The following is a 21,136-nucleotide window of genomic DNA, read 5'->3' as shown; positions in this document are numbered from 1 at the left end:
GAGTACCTCGACATACGAGTACCACCTCGACATACGAGTACCTCGACATACGAGTACCTCGACATACGAGTACCTCGACATACGAGTACCTCGACATACGAGTACCTCGACATACGAGTACCTCGACATACGAGTACCTCGACATACGAGTACCTCGACATACGAGTACCTCGACATACGAGTACCTCGACATACGAGTACCTCGACATACGAGTACCTCGACATACGAGTACCTCGACATACGAGTACCTCGACATACGAGTACCTCGACATACGAGTACCTCGACATACGAGTACCTCGACATACGAGTACCATCTCGACATACGAGAACCATGTCGAGGTACTGGATGATCAAATGAGCTGAAGGCATTTTTGGCAATGAGGTCAAAGGTCACACAAGTCACCATAACTAGATAACACATTAGACCAAGGGTGTCAAACTCGGGTTGCTTCGCGGGCCCATTAACGTCGACTCGATTTCACGTGGGCCGGTCCATTTTAGATATAATATTTAGATATTTTTTTTATAAATGGATTAAAATAACTGGATTAAAAGCCCTGAATATTCAGTTTTTATAGATCTAAAACAATGTTTATTTTTTTAAAATATATTTTTGGATTTTACAAAATGATTTTTGAACTAAAAACACAGAAAAAATGGATTAAAAAATTACAATAATTGATTTAAAAGGTGGAAAATCAGGAATTTTAATATACTTCTATACTCTTCATTTTAATTTGATCCTAAAACAGAAAGTCGGCACTTATGATTTACTTTCCCGGGCCACACAAAATGATGCGGCGTGCCAGATTTGGCCCCTGGGCCGCCACTTTGACACATGTGCATTAGAGTATTCAACTCAAATTTGCCAGATTGATAGTAAGATGACAAGATGGCAATGCTTTGAATTTGGTTGCTTTGGCGGAAATTTGCTCCCAGAGTTCTTAATATGAAATGTTCTACAGATGTTTTTGGTTTTGAAAAAAACAACAATTGCACCTAAAGTGTGCTGATATATTCATCAGAATTATCAATATTTTCCTTTTGGACAGTCGTAGGACAAATTGTTCGTCACATTTCTTTGCAATTAGCCTTTAGACGAGACCTTGGCACTCTCTAGTGGCATTTCATGGCATTTCTGACATAACACAACAGCGAAATGCTGAACTTTTTTGTCATTGCTAACAGATTTAGGAAAAGTATCAAAAACAATCTCAATCGTGTATTTTTACTTCCTCTCCAAAAGCATTTGAGGCATTTGAACAGTTGTGTAGACCATCAGTGTCAAAGTGCCGGCCCAGGGGCCAAATCTGGCCCGCTGCATCACAGTGCTCTCTCCACTCCTCTTCTCCCTCTACACATCGGACTTTAAACATAATACAGACACCTGCCACCTCCAGAAGTTCTCTGACGACACCGCTATTGTTGGACGAGTGACGGACGGGAACGACCTGGAGTACAGGGGAGTCATCACAGCCTTTGTTGACTGGTGTAGGCAAAACCACCTCTACATCAACACCAGTAAGACAAAGGAAATGGTCATCGATTTTCGGAGGAATCCTCAACAGACCACTCAGGTGAACATCCAGGGTACAGACATTGAAATCGTGGAGAATTTTAAGTACCTGGGTGTTCACCTCAACAACAAACTAGACTGGTCCACAAACACAGATGCCCTGTACAAAAGGGGCCAGAGCCGCCTCTACCTAATGAGGAGTCTACGGTCCTTTGGAGTGTGCAGGACACTGCTGAGAACTTTCTACGACACTGTGGTGGCATCTACAGTGTTTTATGCAGTGCTTTGTTGGGGATGCGGGAGCACGGAGAGGGACAGGAACAGGCTGAATAAGCTGGTCAGGAGGGCCAGCTCTGTTCTGGGCTGTCCTTTGGACTCTGTGGAGGAAGTAGGAGAGCGGAGGATGCTGACCAGGATGATGTCCATCATGGACAGCACCTCCCACCCCCTGCATGAGTCTGTGGAGTCCCTCCGAAGCTCCTTTAGCAATAGACTGCGGCACCCTCATTGCAGGAAGGAGCGCTTCCGCAGATCCTTCCTCCCATCAGCTGTCAGGCTCTTTAACAAAAAAATTGCTGTGTGTTAAGACCTACCGTATGCATGCATCTACATTTATGTGTATGTATGTATGTATATATGTGCTAAGCAACACGCTTATTTAATTATATATTTATTCATGTATTTATTTCTTGACCTACTTATTACCTATCTATTCATGTCTAAAATGCCTTTGCTATTCCTGCATCCTCACCCTCTTGCCACTGGAACAACGAAATTTCCCGAATACGGGATGAATAAAGTTATCCAATCCAATCCAATCCAAATGTAGGGTACCATCTTTCTCCTTAGAGCCTATTTTACCAATACCAGTGATAATAACAATTCAGCTAAACAGAATTCAAAAGTAATACTTGATTTTTCTTTATTCATTTACACATATATTTAAAATGTATTTTAAGTTATTTCTTTTTGACAGAGGGGTATAAAAACCTTTATGGGTGTGTTCAACTAAATTTTATGCAATGGTTCTCAATGTTATTTTCTACATTTTCCGTACCACTCAACCTCACAAGGCTTTGTAGCGGTGCTGGAGCCTATCTCAGTCAACTGTGGACAGTAGGCTGAATTGGTTGCCAGCCAATCGCAGGACACAGTGAGACAAACAACCATTCATGCACACACTCCTTGTTTTTTTGTATGACTCTATATATGGATGAATATACTCTAAAACTGCAGGGTCTTTCATTGTGGTCAGAAAAGGTCATTTATGGTAACACAACTTTCCACGCTGAAACAATATTAAAAAAAGAATCACAGTTGACATGCAAATATTTCAAGGTAAATGTTAATCTTGTGGTGAAAGCATGAGTCACCACTCACAGGAAATTGCCTGTGTTTTTCATGCGAAAAAAAGGGGAAGCGAGACCTTGCTGGTGCTGCACTTAGATTTTGTTTTTCACACGGACACCACTGTCAGCATCTCACATTCAAGCGAGCTCCCTCCTCCGAATGAGATGTCTTCCGAAGAATTTAGGGTAGGATTGGACGCGGTGTGTGTGATCTTGGGTCTGTCTTTTCTGGTCGGGACCCCTGGCAACCTGATGGTGATCTGGACCATCCTACGTCATGTCAAGCACCGCTCACACACGGTGGTGCTCATCCTTCACCTTGCCGTCGCTGATCTTCTGGTGCTCATCACACTGCCCCTATGGATCTACTCATTGGCCCAATCTTGGGTCTTTGGAGAGATCTGCTGCAAAGTCATGACTTTTCTGATCAATGCCTGTATGTATGGGAGTGTTTTCTTAATTACCCTCATGAGCGTGGAGCGTTTTTTGTCCGTGCGTTATCCCTTCACTTCAGCTGTCTGGAAGAAGAAAAAGGCCCTAAGTAAAGCGCTTCTGTTCCTTTGGACTGCCGCCTTTTTGATCAGTGTGCCCGCACTCGTTACCCGCGTTATTGATGAGGATGATTCGGGCAAGGAGCACTGTTTGTATAACCAGTACACCTCACCCATGCAGGAGTTGGTGTGTGTGTTGCTGGAAACCCTGGTGGGCTACGTATTGCCATTCTCCATCCTGGTGGTATGCTATGGCTGCCTGTGCAGTCGCATTTCTCAAATGACCTTCAAGTCTAAGCGCAAGTCTACGGTCCTCATCGCCAGCGTGGTGGTATTTTTCGCCATTTGCTGGACGCCTTACCATATTGGAAACATACTCTCACTGGTTACCCTCGCCACGGCGACTTCCTTTCCGAACATCGGGGAGCATTTGGAGGACGTGCGCAACAACATGGTCTACATCAGTGGAGCTATGGTCTTTATCAGCAGCACAATTAACCCCGTTCTGTACATGTTCGCCGCCCGCTCTTTCCGAAGCTCTTTGAGGGACACGGGCATCTGCAAGCTATTCCGGCACATCTCCAGCAACTCTCCTGGTGAGGGCAACAAGGAGTTCTCCTTTGTGTCCAAGAGACAAAACAATAAGACCAGCAGCTCCCTGTGTAACCGTGAGACAAACGAGCAAAGTGAAATTAGTGGGAGCAACGCATCCTAGCAACATGCACAAAAGGTGCGTGCATGTGCACATGGATTATAAAGTGTCATTTGGTTTCCCTTTTTGTTGTCGTATTTGAAATGGAACTCATACTATGCATATTTACTAATAATGAAATAGAGCCCGCGACCCTGGCGAGGATAAGCGGTACGGAAAATCAATGAATGAAATAAAATAAATGGCAGTACATAAATCTTCAAATATTTAAAGTTTGACCTAAACAAAAGCTTTATGTGCAATGAATTACAACTACAACTACTATATGAAGAGGTATAGATAAAGCAAGAACTTCTCTGGTAGTGTCAATGAAAAGTAGTCTTATCTTTGTAAAATGAACAAATAAAAAGAAAAGCATTTACTATTTAAATTTAAGTGGTCTTTTCATAGAGTTATGCATTTACCTCACATTATTTAGGTTGGGTGTTTGAATCTGGGATTTGTGTGGAGTTAACATGGATTTTAAGATGAACTGAACACTTAATGAGTGTTAATGGGTTTTTGCTGGGTTTTTGTGCATGTGCTCTGCCATTTTTATATTTTAGGAATTTACCTACTTACCTACCTACCTGCGTGTCTGTATTTAAAAAGTTTTATTCTGAAATGCAGCGCACAACACAATACAACCCTATTTTGATGAACAGAATGTTGAAAATAAGTTGAAACATCATTGTTTGTGTACCTGTATCGTATGTATTGATACATTTTAGTTACTATTGTAAATCTGAAGAAGTTCGAAAACATTTCTATGTAATTTCTGTAAAACTGTAGTAGCACTCAAATAAAAAAAAAACTTGGCTACTATCTTATCTCATATGCATTTTAACTGTCTTTTCTTTGTTACTGTAATAAGTTCACCATTTTACTTTTACACTTTAGAGGTTGAGCTAAATCTTTGATTATTTTGATACTTATGGGTTTTATCATTAATCATTCATATATAATAATAATAATAATAATAATAATAATAATAATAATAATTAAAAAAACGTAAGAAAAGTTGTAATTTGCCTCAACTTGTCATTGAATCTCACAACAGACAAGTCGAGTCACAACCCATTACTTCCTCCTCAGGACAAGATTGCAAAATGAATGTTTCCTTTATAGTTGCACAAAAGCGGAATAAAGTTTTTGAGTTTTTGTTTTCTATACATAAGCAAAGTCTTGCCGCAGTCGTAAAATTGTGCAACAGTTTCTTTCAAACACTGTGGGAAAAGGTCAAAAGAGCCATTCTCAAGTGTATCACAACCAGAAGATGGCAGTGATAGCATTACTTTATATAATAGCATGTTTGTTTCAACGTTTTATCACCACAAAAACTTACAACAGTAAATCTACATATATGTAATGATATACACCATGGTAAATAATGCAACTTTTTGAGAAGTATAGTAGTATATAGTAGTATTGGTAACATGTAACACTGGTGGCCAGAAAGAGTACTGCAAGGAGATCCAATATTTTTGAACATCTCTTCCGCTGAAATTAGAGTTATAAACATGTATAAACGTGTACTCAATAACTGTTCTCAGTGTTATGATGGTTGCATTCAGGTTGGATTTAATCTAACTCTATCAAATGTTGCTCAACCAGTCAAACCGTTTCATCTATGACAAAAAGGGTGGAGTTAAAAAATTGAAACAAGAATGAAAGCAAAACAAAGTCTCAAAAACATGGGTGCATCTAAAGTGACAAAATCTTAGCAAGGCTTATTAGATATTCTAAACTTTAAAATGTTAGACTAAAAGAAGTACAGTCAATTACATTACAATGTACATTACAATGTACATTATTATGTGCAGTCCAGCTATCCCTTCTTGTACTGTTCATCCTCACTAGGATCGCAAGGTGTACTGGAGCCAATCCGATCTGAGTTTGAACGAGAAGCAGGGTACACCTTGATTTGGTCACTATTCAATTGCAGGGCATTATTGATATAGAATTTAAAGCCTTCAATTAACATAATATTCATGTTGTAGGAATGTCGGAGGAAACTGGTTTAGTGGGGTCAAAACATACACAGGGATGGGGAGAGCCTTCAACCTCTACAGAGGAAGGCCGGAGTCCAGATTTAATAATGGCCTCTCAAAGTCTGATGCTAAAGTGCTAACAAGTCACATAGGGTGATCATCAGTGCTGATTTATGCAGGACAAGCCCTCATTAAAAGGCCTCATCTGGGATAGCCTCAAGGGAGACACTTATTTGGCCTGTCTTTTGGACACCACCGTATGTTCGAGTGGTTGCTGCTGTGAGATCAACAAATGGCGGGCAATATTAAATGCTTAGTGAAGTGCTATTTTACCTGAAAATCTAATATGCTGTCAACCTCTAGGGGCCATTACTACGGACGAGTCCTTTTCGGTTGACAACATGATTGGTAACAAGCGGAAATTGTATGATTAATTTAGCTGTTGTTTTTTGTGTGTTAGCATGCTAGTGGTTAGCCATTCACCAATTTAGACAGTTTTTGGTGAAGGACTGTTTTTTTCTTTCTTTTGTTAATACCATGAAAAAATAAAATACAATCTTGCGTCCTATCAGTGTCATTTTATGTTTGAAATATTTTCCTATTATATATGCACCTTTTACGTGGTAAATTCCCCCATATTTACATAAATGTTTCTGTAATTTAATTTTCCTATTATATATGCACCAGTTACGTGGTATATTCCCCCATACTTACAAAAATGTTAATGTAATTTAATTATATCTGAGCTGTTTCTTTAATTTAAAATTCTCCAACACCACCGGTTTAATTAGTCATATAATTTAAAAATTCCTTCACACTAACTTTCAGTTGTTGTTTTTGAGTGTTTTTTTAAGAGTGACTAATCTCCACCATTCCTCGCCTATGGCACATGGTTTTGACCACACCCCTGTTTTGTCAGTATACTTCCTTTTTAAAGGTCACTGACCAATCAGAGAACATATTGGGCCTCATTGTCCCGCCCTCACCTTTGCTAAAGAGCCAATAACAAGTCCTCCCCGGAACCTGTCTCGCTCAAGGGCTGTGGCACACACTCAGGTAACTAAGAAAAAAAAAACCCTCCAAGGCTTATTATGGAGTTCGTGTGAACGAAACACGGATTTCCACCCTTCTTTACCAGTCAAACCAGTATCGCTGGATTAGAGCACTCAAGTACAGCAACAGGTAGAGTGACTGGTTGCAAACTCCTTCGTGGCTCCTCTGAAATAATCTCCTCTCGTTTTTCCTTCTCTATTCCCTTACCTCAATTGAGTTTCCAGACCCTTTTGTTCCCCCCCCCTCTTATCACTTGGAAAAAGGTGAACCCTCGTGTTGTTTTTAGTTTAATCTTTGCTTTAATTGTAGTTTTTACCCTTGTGGTCCCTGATGGCTTCGCACAGTGATACTCTGGTGGTGTTCTTTGGGGCAACAGCTGGTGCAAATGGGGGTAAAGTGGGTTCGGATGAGAGGGAAATAATTCTCTTGGTGTGGCAAATTGTGGACCTACGTGAGAAAAAGGTACGGCCCGTTCATCCGTCCGGTTTCTTGTTCTTGAGTGTGCGTGTGTGCATTTTAATTTGGTATCTTGTCTCTTAACTGTTGTTGTTTAACATAAATCAACACGGTGTGTATGCTAATGCTAGCTCTTTAGCGCACCTTCTGGCAGGTGTGCGCCTGAGTAGCTGCCCACACGGTGGGGGCTGGGGGGTAGTCTCCGCTAGCATGGATATTCTTTTTAATTCATTTTTACCAAATTTGTACTAAAACACACCGTTTTGATTTCCCATGTTCAACCAACACGTGACTATTAAATTCTTCCTTGCAACTATGTTGTTGTTTTATTTTATTTCTTAATTGTTCGTTTCCTGTATGGGCAGGAAAGTTTGTGCAGTGGCTTGTCTCTTTTTTTTTTATGGAGACATGAAATGCTAAAAGTTTGTTCCATTCAGGTGGGCAAGCTTCACAGATGTCTTGTTAAACCAGACACTTTGGAGCTTGCAGATCAATGCAAGGAGGAGACCGGCCTCTGTTTGGACGACCTTGTCAATGCCGAGCCCTTGGACAAAGTTCTGCAACAGGTGAGTCTTGGGTTCCTTTATGTATTTATGCATCTTTGAAATGACCCAAAAAAATGCAGTGGAAGATTTTCAAAGGAAAGAAAAGACATTTATTATATAAAAAACCCCCACACAATTTCATTCTTTTCTGATGTGTAATCGTTGCCGAAAAAGTAAAAACGTGCCAGTAGTTCCAGGAAGTAAGTGCCTGACATGTGGCAGACATTTTATCAACTATTAATGTCAATCAAATGTGAGGATGTAAAATTGCCTGCCTTCCCTGTTGTGTCATTTATACCCATTAATACATGCACCTGTTTGAATCTAAGTGTGTACAGTAATCCCTCGAATATCGCGGCTTCACTAAATCATGGATTTTTTTTCTGGGGGATTTTTTTTTTGTTTTATTACATTTATTTTTGTTAGTTCATAATGTGAAAATCCACGCTGAAACTCGGAACCGTTTGCTACTAGGACTCGCCACTTTTTTATTTCTTTTTAAATAGAGGTGATCCTACTTCACGATTTTTAGTTTTTCGTGGCCATGTTTGGTCTACATTAACCGCGATATTCAGGGGATTACTGTAAATGCATGGGTGTGAATGACACAACAAAATGGCTGCCCTCATAAGATGTCATTTTTATTCATACATTATTTTCTCCATTATCAGAGTTGTAACTAAATTGCGATTTGCATGCTCATACTTTTAACGTGCCTTGAACACGGGTGAAATTCTCCAATAAATTTAAACAAATTGAAAATGTTTTGACTGATAAAAAATGTAAAATCTTTAACTTCTCCCTATGCTTGTGTAGAATTTTTCCATTTACTATGTTAGGCTCCTCCTACATTCTGAGAATATTTGTTCGCTTCATTGAATTGAATTTTAAACACCTTCAGGATGGGTATAAAATATTTTCACATTCTTGTTGACAGCAGCTAAAAAAAAATATATACCTTGTTGATCAAATAACGAGGACATCATTTTAAGATACAATGCAAGAAATGTGAGTTTCTTAGACCTTTTTATGGGCGTGGGATCAGTGTGTAGAGATAGGTTCATGAGTTTTCTTCACCCGAGGTTATATGGGATTAAGAAAAGTTGCAGGTCTTGTCTTGACTTGAATCATGCTGCAGTCATCTAGAAGGTGTGTTGTTTATCTCCAGCCACACCAATTTTTTTTGGCAAAGTACAGACGAAAGAGACGTTAGTGAGTGTCTTAAATAGGGCATTTTCGATCAGATTTGCTCACATTGCTTCCTGTCAATGTGTTTAACAAATATTGTTTATGATGTCAAACATCTTTTTAGAGCAACTATGCAAGAGTTTGTTTGCATCAAGTGGTCCTTTCTCAACCCACACAATTGTGCCTTGAAAATCTTTTATGATCATGCTGTCATGAGCCGAATGCTTGCGTGGCTTTGTATTCTTGTTCAGAGCGAAAGCATAAGAACGGTTAACATTTGCTGGTTAAAGCTGGGATAGTTTGTGTGCTGAACCTTCAAATATTAACCCAAGCAATCACTTGCTCCTTTTCATTCCTTTGTGTCACCCATTAATCTCTCTCCTGCCATTGGTGCTTTATACTTTGTTTTCACCGTCTACCACTAAGGCAAATAAAAATTGAAGATGAATAATGACTTTTCCGTTCAGTTCGGCGTCTTAATACGCTGATTGCTACAGGGTATTTAGTAATGGTGCAATCGTGACTGTGTTTTGAGTGATTGGGAATGCTCCCACCAGCCCAATTTCTGTTGTTCAATATAATGTATTTTCTAAAAAAAAACACACATTAGATTCATTAGAGATTTCTCCCAAGAGAAATGGCTTTAATCGGCATATTATTTATGAATTGCTTTATCAAAAGACATTAACGGTGGTTCATATTTTGTCTAAGCGTGAGGACAGTCATAATAGATTTATTAACAACACGTTGTTGTTGTTGTTGTTGTTGTTGACACCAAACGGATGAGTTTTCACAAAACGGTTCCGAGGTAGTGAGCGGTTTTCAAGGTTTGTGGACGTATAGTTTATTTTCTTGTGTGGTATTAGTGTGTCACACTTTATCAATTGCGACATTTCAGGAACACGCCTACAGTGACGAAGGCTGACATTGGCTTGTTGTTTAGCACATTTGCAGCATGTTGCAGCTTGTGTAGTGTTGGATGCACCTTGTTCTTCACCTTAACCTGAATCACTCCACTGTTTTGAATAAATGCAGCAAACCTATTTTGCTATAAGCTTAAGTGTATCCTGATTTGAAGCTGTGCGGTATGGACAACATTTAACTTCTGATTTTGTCAGAAAGTTCCATATGTTCCGTTTTTTTCCACGACAACGCACTCGTAAACGGAACAAACAAATTTAAATTAACTTGGATTAATATATACAGACACTCAAACATACGTTTAATGTGACTTTACACAAAACTGAATTCTAATTTTGTTGTCATCTTTTGTTACCTTCGTTTTCCGGGTTGGCGGTTGGCCACGCCTCCACCCTCACGTTCGCTATCGATGGACTGTTTGCTGTTGTATTGCCTTCAAAATATTCCCAAAATGATGCACACAAATGTCCTCACAATAGGATAACGCACGACTACTTGCCAACGAGAAATAGTCTTTAAAGAACGATCGCGGGAGTTTCTTTCCTTAGAAAGAATAACAGGAAATACAATAGTTGAGCTTACCCATGTATTGATTGTGGGTAATGAAGTTTTATTCTGAGAAAGGTTGCCATTGCCTATGGGTGTTGTGTGCACGAGTATACTTCATTACCCAGAAAGCCCTCTTTTTGCCCGCGCATGCGCGTTGTGCGTTTCCTGGTCGTAGAGAAACTCGTCTGAATTAATCGTTCCGTGCTCGTAGATATTGTTATACACGAAAGATATGCAAAAAAGACCTGGCTTGGTCGCATCACGAAATTTTGATCGCATGACGGGCGAATTATTCGATCGAAATTTCCGCCGTAAGACGAGAATCTTGTATGACGAGCGGTCGTATGACGAGGTACCACTGTATTTAATTTTTTTTATTGCAGATCAATAATAGATACATGAACTTTCTTCAGAATTATACATTTGACATTATTGCTTAAAGTGTTATCTGGAGTATTATATTGTGATCAGTTTAAGTTGACAAAGTTACGAATGTATTGCGAGTGTTTAAAGCAAAACAGTTTATCTAATGACGGCAAGGAGAGTATTTCCCACTTGTGTGGATACAAAACTGAGTTTGAACTCTGAATAGATTTAATTTTTGATTTAAAGTGGTTCGCCCCAGTACCCTTTGTGGTGGATCTTTAGATGCCTTTAACACTTGAGGAAGCATGCCTGACATACTTATTGCAGTTTGTTATGGCCACTAGCAACACCCTCCTTTCACCTCTGCATAAAAAAAAAAACCCTTGTTAGAGACTTATGATAGGACCACTTTCAAAGGCCATTTTCCTCTCCCTCATTTGTGAAAATACCTGATAGTTTGTTGAAGCGTGTTTTGATGAATTATGTCTGTATTGTGTGAGTCACCTTTAGTACTTCACTAAAGACTTTTTTTTCTTAACCTTGTTGAGGCAAGTTGGGCAAAATAGTTTTTCGAGTTTTGTTTTTTTGCTGAATGAGAAATGCTATCTTCTGGTATGCTTCATCTCGTGTGTGCTCTGCTGACATACAAATGACCGATTCCTGTAGCAAAAAAAGCCACAAAAGGGTTTTAACTCCAACATTTAATTGTACTATACAGCCACACTTTTATGAAAATCTTTGACATTCCTATTAGGACGAATAATCCCCCTCTTTGTCCTGGTTTGTCTTTTTAGACAGTGTCGCTACCTGTTCAGAACATAGCTTTTGTATTCAGGTTGCTTTAATAATGGCAAGGCTTTGCTATGAGAAAGTATTTGAGAACCAAAGGACCTGTTAACTTAACCTATTCACGTGATGTTCGAGCTATCTCTGCTTGTGAAGTCAGGCTAAATGAAATGCTTTCAACAACAATTGACCACCTTGTGATGCTTTGAAATACCGTAACTATTCATGCTTTTGACTGTCCAAAATTACACAACCTTTTCTCAACAAAATTCAGTTAGATTTGTTGTGTTTTGGTACTGCTTTTGGTCGTACAGAAACCTGTAAAACTAACCGGCATGTTCCTGTTCAACCTTCACGGAAGCCTTTTGAATGTTGCCCTTTCTCGTTTGTCAGCAGATGTTTGGCATTGCCTTGTGGCCCTTTTGCTGAGAAACAAGCCTAGACATGCACCTGGAACACTAGCTGTTTGATTATAAGTCATATGTTGCCTGTAGCCATGTGAGACTTCTACCTGTCAACCAGTTTCACCTTTTCTTATTTATGTTGTCACCTGTGCCAACTATGAAAATTCCACAACTTCAAACTGTATTTTTGACAAAACAGTTTTAATCGACATCGTCAATTTCAGATTGTCTTTCTTTTTATGTGGTTGCAGTGTGATGCAATTTAGCTTCATAGCTGTCTTGTTGTAATGGAGGATGGCCTAACTGTATATGTTCAAAATAGGATCAGGTTGACACAACATAGTCATCATAGAGTTGAGAGTTTTAATACAACAGTCTTTGGTGTGCGGGATGCTGGTTTGAAAGGATTGGGTGTTGTGTCACTTAAACATGGCTGGTTAGACTTGTATAGGCTCTTGTCAAGTGTGATCACTTTCGTCCCACACTCGACAAACTTTAAAACCTGTCTGACAAGCCCTGTTTGTGACGACAAATGGACACAATCCAAACCCCAAACCTGTAGCGTCACCTTCACTTGTCTGCTCATTAATTTTCTCTTTCCTCTTCACTTTTGTTTGTAGATATGATTGTCAAGTTTGCCAATTTGACATTTTGTAAAACAACAATACTCCAATCTTTGTATAATTCAGTTGCAATTACTTCCCTATATATATACCCTACCTGCAACCATTTGATCAAATCACTACTAGTTCTTTATTTTAAAAAAATGTTGACAGCGATGACCTGCAATGCCCAAAAATCTGTGAAATTACAGGATATATTTTTCTCTGCTTGGTTTTTGCAGTTTCAGCAGTCAGTGACATCAGAACTGGAGTCTCTTGACAGAAGCTCTTACACTCTTTGTGTCAACAGCCCCCTTGTCATCCGACAGGCCCTCCACCCTGAGGCTTCTAACAAGGTAATGGGAGGAAAAAAACTCTTTAACTCATCAGCCACTTAACTTTAACGTTGTAAATGAAAACCTACAAGTTCAGGATAAATATGTAAACTGATCTCTGCCATAGGGAAAAAATATATGTTCCAAGAAAAAAAAATCCTAGTTTTCCTACCATACAGTTGGTAAATGGGTGGCTCTGCAAACACAAATCAAATATCCCTTGCCCTTATACAACATGTAGAGAATTTATTAAAAATAATTTTCCGTTGCTGCAATTTCGACTCGTAATTTTTAACTATTATTGAACTATTGTTGTTACCATCTCAGCATCTCTATTTGGTTTGTTGCTTCCCAGAATCTCGTCCTTCCAGAGTGTTTCCTCTCATTTGTGGACTTGAAAAAGGAGTTTGAGAAATGTTGCCCCAGTGCTGGCCCCGCGATCAAGCTGGAGCTCCCTTCCATGTTAGAGCGTATCTTTTAAGTTCCCTCATGAATGGAATTGTGTAATTATTTTTAGAGTCTGTGTTAGAAAAAAAATCTTTAACTGGGTGTGTAGATGTGGGTCTATCTGCTGCATCAGAACACCTGATGGGAGTAAGGGAAGTGAAGAGGATGGTAGAGCTGATCCTCCACATCCTGGCTGAGCCTTATAGTAAGTATTCACCAGTAAGCATCATCACTAGCCATTTCAAATGTGCTTTATTTACTATACTATACATGTGATCCACAAATAAAGCACCTGTTTCATGACAAATTACATTTGAACTAATAACCATCTTGGCTACTTGGTGTTTGTGTTCATGTAATTGTTACTTTTAGCCCACGCCTTGCCTAACCTGTTTGAGTCCGTCTAGCCTGACCTGAATGTCAATATGAAAAATGTAGACTTGTTTAATTGGTAAACTTGAGCAGGGTAATATTGTTTTGATACATTTTATACTTTTCTTCTTCATTCAGATCACACTTTCACATGTGTTGAGACAGTACAGTACAAATTTGATTCTGGCACGTGGTAAGTGTTGGTCTTTGGACAGTGTGGCTGCCACATCTATCATACATTTGAACTGAAATGAACATGTGTGTAACATGTACTTTTGTGTTTTTCTTTTAATGATGCAGTAAGACGGAACAGGTTGACAATGAAACGGTCATCAGAGCGCGAGGACTTCCATGGCAGTCTTCAGACCAAGACATTGCTCGCTTCTTCAAAGGACTCAATATAGCCAAGTGAGTTCAAATGTGTAGATTTATGAAGTTTTCCAAGTTCAACTACCTGTTTGAGTTATGCCCGTGATTCAGTGCAGATATAATTGGGGTTGCAAATTTTGTTTATTTATTTCACTGACTTTATTTCATTGTATTTAGTATATAGTGGGCTGCCCTTGTTGGTCCACAAGTGTCTTTTCAAAGCTCAAGAAATATTTTAAAGGTAACTTTGTGTTTCAGAGGGGGTGTGGCCTTATGCCTCAATGCTCAGGGCAGGAGGAATGGCGAGGCCTTGGTTCGCTTCATCAACTCAGAACACAGAGACCTGGCACTGCAGCGGCACAAGCACCACATGGGCAGCCGCTACATCGAGGTCAGCTTGCTCGTGTATTTCACTGTACTTGCAATAGTTATATGTACCTTCTTTAATGTTTCAATATTAGGCCTAATACCAAGCAGACTGAGGTTGTGATAGTACCTATATCATATGTCAAAGTAAATAAGCTCCGCTTCAGGGTTGTGTCACTGTGAAAAGTGAAACACAATCAGTCAGCACAATCTCAATGGAGGCATGTAATACACTCCTCCAGGCATGATGGCAGTTAAAACTTTACGTTCAGAAGGAATTAAATTCCCCCCAGGTGAAGGTGCTCAGTCAGCCTGCCATGGCACTTCAGATGTTTGTTTTGCTTGTGTGTGTCAAACACTTACATTTCCTGAGGTGCCACACATAAATAATGCCTGGCAGAAAAGGGAGATTATAGGTATTTGAAGTCGAGAGGGTTGTGGTATGTGGTATGCAACTCGAATGAGTATGAATGACTATTGCTTCAATTCCCCAGTAGTGGCCAACGACCTTACAGATAAATAAATGGAAATATAAAAAGAAGACTCGCTGTTGATACAAAAATTAGACAACCTGAGGAGGTTTTGGCAAGACAAGAAAGATTAATCTTTCCATGAGTCTTAATCATGCATTTTGAACATGTACTGGCACACGGCTGCAATTGTCATGGTCCCCGGAGGGATCGTCTCCCATCGTGTTCTCTCAGGGGCCTCTCTTAAAGAATCACTGACAGGCTGCTGACAGGTCAGCTTGGCCCTCTGTTAGGAGAGGCATGCACAGTGGTCAAATGGCTGGGGAATGTTTAAATGAAGCTAGGTTTACCTTCTGCTCTGTTGTTAGGTCTTGAAGTTCTATCACTCATCTAAACCCCTTAAGGGATAGCAACATAAAAAAACACCTGCATTAGATGTGTTGTACCTATTATAAAATCGCTATCTTGATACTATGATTTTTGAAGCTGTCTGTGTAATATTTTATTCTAATACTTTTTCTCCTTTTCTTTCAGGTCTATAAGGCCACTGCGGAAGAATTTCTCAAGATTGCTGGAGGTCAGATTTTTAAAAAATCTATTTCTTCCACTTTGTGCATGAGGAGTCATTATCAAAAAATGTTTCTGTTTTGGTGTGCACTCTTCCTCTTAAGACAAAAAAAAAATCACAAATCAAGGCCCTTCCACACATGACTCTAAAAGAGCAACTCTTTTTTTAAGGCTGGGAAGGAAGGTTTTCTCTTTTGCTCTCTCCTGTTACCTGTGTGCCTGCCTCATCCCAGTGATCTCCGGTAGCTTATCTTGGACTCATAAAAGATGCTTTGTGAAGAGCTAAACCCCCCTCCTCTTTACGATTCAGCCTTCCTTACCTCTTCGTGCCTCTAGCCGAACCCTCGTTGGCACGTCGGAGCGAAATTGTACCCTCACCTGTGCAGCTCAGCCTCATAGTCCTTGGGGGAGGCAGGCTGACGGCTGCTTTAAAGCGCAGTTCAGTGTCCATACAAATGGAGTGTGAGGGGACAAAGCAGAGGCAGAGGGCCTCTGGTACACCGAGCAGCAGGAGTAGTAATACGAAAGAGATTGTTCACAAAGAAACTCACTGTGGACTTTAGCCAGAATGAGCTCGGATCAATGCAGTATGACACAGAAACAGTAAATCGTTCAAAACCATATATAGACAACATTAGATATTGTGCACTATCTATGCTGTGTGCTCAATTGAGGGCACTTTCTTTATTGTTTTTGCGAAAAGGAAAAAAATTACAGCTTTTTTTTATTTTTGGGATGGAAATTAATTTGAAGCCCTTTTCCACTTTGCCCCTATGTGACGCCAGGTGCTTCTAACGAGGTGACACAGTTCCTCTCCAAAGAGAACCAAGTGATCGTCCGCATGCGGGGGCTGCCATTCAATGCGACGACACAGGAAGTCCTGGATTTCCTTGGTCCCGATAGTCCCGTCACTGATGGTGCAGAAGGGCTCCTCTTTGTCAAATACCCAGATGGACGACCCACAGGTGACGCATTTGTGCTTTTCTCCTGTGATGAGTACGCTCAAAATGCAATGAAGAAGCACAGGCAGATCTTGGGAAAGCGCTACATTGAGCTCTTCCGCAGCACCGCCGCAGAGGTACAACAGGTCAGTTGGTACAGATTGGATGTCATGTTTGAAATGTTTTACTTAAAAAAACAATTCGGGTTTGGATTTGCTTTTTGGTTCATTTCCATCTCCTTCATAGGTTCTGACTCGATACCTATCCACTCCTTTAATATCCACCCTGCCCACCTCGTCCATCGTGCCCGTCCTCGCCACACCCCCCTTCCTCCCGACGGCCAGCAACACTCGCGACTGTGTGCGCCTCCGTGGCCTGCCTTACACGGCCGGCATCGAAGATATCCTGGAGTTCATGGGCGAACACACTGCGGACATCAAACCTCACGGAGTCCACATGGTCCTCAACCAGCAGGTGAGACGGCGGGTACATGTCGGGATCGCACGTCCACGGCTTGATTGCTCGTATTCCTTTTGAAGGGCCGACCCTCTGGCGACGCCTTCATCCAGATGAAGTTCCCGGAGAAGGCCTTCCTGGTTTCCCAGAAGTGCCACAAAAAGACAATGAAGGATCGCTACGTGGAAGTGTTTCAGTGCTCCACAGAGGAGATGAGCATTGTCCTGATGGGAGGAACCTTAAACCGTAGTGGCCTCTCGCCGCCTCCTTGCAAACTCCCCTGTGAGTATTATACAGCATATTGGTCTCCTTTATGCACTTGGAAAGTTTTATAGTTAATGACATTCCGTATGTGCATCCATTTTCACAACTGTCAGAATGAAAGTAGAATGCCAGTTTTGACGGCAAACAGAAAAACTGCACTTTGCCCTTTGTGCTCTCCTTTCTATCTGTAGAGATTAGATTGTTAGCTAGATTTTTTTTTCTTTCTTCAAATGGCTGTTAGGTATCATTTCAGTGTTTCCTTTTTTGGTGCACACAGCCTCAATGTCCGTAGTCTGTTTGTATATAAATACATCCAACTTGGTTTCCTGACGATGACAGTTTGAAGGACAAAGTCTATAAGCAAAAATACCTTTCAATGTTGTTATTAAATGATCGAAAGAGGCTTTAAAGTTGCTGGTTTTTATGCCCTTTCGTAGGGCATTTGATTATTTTTCATAAAACAGAATTACCCCATAAAGATCTGTTTTCCCACATACTGTAAGAAGACATGGTTTGGTTTACGTAGACTACAATATTAACATTTGGTATAAGCTTGTGTCCTAGAAGACCCAAAATGGAGGCCATGTATATGATAAATGGATACTTACTGTAATTTTTCATATTTATTTATAAAGGAGTAAAAAAAGTTCCCTGGTTATGGCTCCCACTAACATGTTTTAATTTTTTTTTTTTTTTTTTTAATTGATTAAAAAAAAAACTCATTGCCAGCGGTTGACAATGTTCAATTAGTTCACTATATTACATGTGCTAAATAATGAACTTTTGTCCCCCTCTTTTAGGTTTATCTCCCCCTACTGCCTATGCCTTTCCCACTTCACCTGCCATCTTGTCAGATGCCGCCCTTTACCAGCCCCCTCTGCTGGCTGCTCCCAGACATCACCAGGCAGTACACAGCCCAGGTCTGGCGTACTACCACCCCCAGCCACACCTTTACATGAACATGAACTACACAGCTTACTATCCCAGGTATCCACACCGTTTTCCTAATGATCAGTTGACAGACTAACACTTCCTTTGCATGAATTTGAAGGGAAATGTTTGTCCCCCCCATCCGCAGCCCTCCCGTGTCCCCCTCCACTGTGAGCTACTTCACAGCCCCACCGTCAATGGCGGCAGCGGTGGCAGGCCAGCCCCATCACGCTGCTGCTGCTGCGGCGGCAGCGGCCGCCTCTGCCCCCGTGTTGCCCCAACCTGGAGCTCTAGTGCGGATGCAAGGCCTCCCTTACAACACTGGCGTTAAGGACATCCTCAGCTTTTTCCAGGGATACCAGGTCAGTACTTGATGGAATCAAACAAGGAGTTTGCTTAAGAGTATTGGGGGGAAAAAATGAGTTTTTTTTTTTTCTATCCCAAAACCGTTAAGAGAATAGCGTAAACGGTGGCAGACCAAATGAGGTGGAGTCAGTTGTGTAGAATATCACTGTTTAATAGTAGATGAAAACAGGTGAATGGCTGTTTTGAAACATTTTATAGGGCACTCATTTATTTTTCAATTAATTCAAACATTTGCAGGCCACGACTAACTGGTTTGTAACAACAACACCACCCTTCAACAGTATTGTCATTTTTTCTGAAACAATGAAGTTATTTGAGGAATTCAACTATTTGTGCATCACAGTTTATTTGCTGATGTACGGCTTCTGGCGTGTGCTTCCTGGCCACCCGGGGGCAGAAAAATTACCCAAATGTTTCATAGCTAATATATCTGAATATTGTCTGTCAATGTGTTATTTCCTCAATTTGCAGCCGTAAATCCGTGTGAGGGTCATTCAGGAACTTTTTTCATTTTTAAAAATCATTTTGCGCTGTATGGGTAAATGTCCATCTGACTGTGTGGGTTATCGTGCTGTGTGTATAGTACACCCCCGAGGAATACGGCAGCGTTCTTCAGATGAGCGAACAGGCCCGCAGTCTGATTCAGCCCAAAGAATGGCTCTGTCTGTAGGGGCTCGCTCCAAGGTAAGAGGTTCCCCTCGAACCCATGGCCCACCCAAGACTCCCTGGGGTCGCTGCATTGTAGCTTGTATGGATTTGGGTCGTGCTGCATGCGTGGCTAGCTTCTCGCTCTGCATATATTCCTCTCCTAATGAAACTAAAATAAAAATTTGCGAAACATGATACCCACGCTAACCTGCCAACTAACATCCTTCGGCAACTTTGAACTTTTTCTGCATTTGCATGCTGGCATAAGAACTCAAAATGCCCCCCTAACATGCCGATCTCTTTTCTGATGGCGCCTCATTGCGTCCGCCTGGGACATGTGGGCTTCCCCTCCCCTGCTTTTGCGAGCAACTCAAAGTCCTGCAACTTTCTTTTGAGCACGTTATATTTTTTTTGGTTCTGTTTTGGGCCGGTGCAGCTCCAGCCAGACGCCGTCCTCATCCTGTACAACTTCAGCGGCCAGTGCAGCGGCGAGGCCTTTGTCACCTTCCCCAGCGAGGAGGCGGCGCGCCGAGCCGTGGCCGAGCACTCCGGTCACGTCTTTTACGGCGAGCGGCTTCACTTGACCTTCTGCAACTGACACCAAAGCTTTTTGACCGCCGTGCCTTCTGGGTGGTCCGTCCCAAGCATTTGACCACACGCTAACCGCCCCACTCTTTTTGTCCAAAGCCAAATGTCCTTTTGAGCCAGAATGCTCGCCAAGAAGCACAAAAATCCTGCAGTGGAAACTAGAGGGAATTTTGAAACCACCCTCGGATGAATTTGAACCTGCCTCCAACTCGTATGCTGTTTAACAAACTGGAGACGAAGCCACTTATGTTCAGCAACTCCAAAGAAAAACGAAGCCAAACAGTGTCTAACTAAAGTGTAGCTTGTGCAACTTTTTGACTTGTGTCAAAACTAGTGACATTTTGTTGTCGTTGTTGTTGCCAAAAATGTGCCAACATTAATGCAACGCTGGCTCTTCTATTGTAAACCCTCCAATAGCTGAGATGTATGTTTTGTTTGTTTATTTGTATGCCTGCTATATTGCTAAATATATATATTAGAATTGTGAATAAGAATGTAAACAATAAAAATGTTAATGAATTTGTGTGCACTATATGCCATTTCTGTTTAGTGGATTTGTAGAACACTTCACCTCAAATAGATGAGCAAGTATAATTAGCTACATCAATACAAATACGCAAACTTTTATTTTGGTAGTGATATTTCTTTTTTTTTTTGCTGTCACTGTACATGCTCTGGTAGTTCTGTAAGATTTGTTTCAGTAGTGTGAATATACATATTAATGTAGTATAGAATTTCCGATTTAACAATATACCTGATACCTCTGGATTTATTGGCTTGGAACTGTTAATTTCTAGACAAATTCATTTGAACTGGGATGGCTGGCATTGAGTGATCACGATTCACTGCCATTGATGGCTATGGCGTTCCAATGCGACTGGGGGGCTGAGACGGAACGTTTCCCCTCCCCTGGCAAAATGGATTGGATGTCTATTGCCATCAATGGCAGCCAATCAGCTCATACTTGAGAAAAATTATCAAAAAAAGCAATTCTTTGCATTTGCTCTTTGTGACACCACTCCGCCGTAATCAAATTATTTAAAATGCAAAGATAATTGGGTAGTAAAACAAGGAAAACTTTTTTTTTTACATTTTATTTTATTAATG

General features: G+C 40.8%; 2 protein-coding genes across 3 annotated transcripts; both read left to right on the top strand.

Moving 5' to 3' along the window:
* Window positions 1-877: 877 nt before the first annotated feature.
* On the top strand, window positions 878-4,874 carry LOC144089687 (leukotriene B4 receptor 1). Its single transcript, XM_077620778.1, has one exon. It carries the CDS (start codon window positions 2,883-2,885, stop codon window positions 4,071-4,073), a length of 1,191 nt encoding a protein of 396 aa, XP_077476904.1. The 5' UTR covers window positions 878-2,882; the 3' UTR covers window positions 4,074-4,874.
* Window positions 4,875-7,073: 2,199 nt separating this feature from the next.
* esrp2 (epithelial splicing regulatory protein 2) lies at window positions 7,074-20,548 on the top strand. Of its 2 annotated transcripts, none has more exons than XM_077591829.1 (16): window positions 7,074-7,222; window positions 7,403-7,555; window positions 7,987-8,115; window positions 13,153-13,266; window positions 13,601-13,715; window positions 13,802-13,897; window positions 14,203-14,257; window positions 14,365-14,472; window positions 14,692-14,824; window positions 15,804-15,846; window positions 16,622-16,923; window positions 17,024-17,251; window positions 17,317-17,515; window positions 18,298-18,484; window positions 18,576-18,789; window positions 19,878-20,548. In XM_077591829.1, the coding sequence occupies exons 2-16, from the start codon at window positions 7,424-7,426 to the stop codon at window positions 20,037-20,039; spliced, it is 2,217 nt and encodes a 738-aa protein (XP_077447955.1). In that variant the 5' UTR covers window positions 7,074-7,222; window positions 7,403-7,423; the 3' UTR covers window positions 20,040-20,548. The 2 variants fall into 2 exon arrangements, with proteins under 2 accessions (XP_077447955.1, XP_077447963.1); XM_077591837.1 differs by adding an exon at window positions 19,377-19,477 and having other exon boundaries at window positions 7,074-7,555; window positions 19,878-20,026.
* The last annotated feature ends 588 nt before the right edge of the window (window positions 20,549-21,136 follow it).

This window comes from Stigmatopora argus, chromosome 2 (assembly GCF_051989625.1).
Source record: "Stigmatopora argus isolate UIUO_Sarg chromosome 2, RoL_Sarg_1.0, whole genome shotgun sequence".
NCBI classification, from domain to species: domain Eukaryota; kingdom Metazoa; phylum Chordata; class Actinopteri; order Syngnathiformes; family Syngnathidae; genus Stigmatopora; species Stigmatopora argus.
The sequence above is the reverse complement of the archived record's forward strand: the minus strand, read 5'-3'. Positions and strand labels throughout refer to the sequence as shown.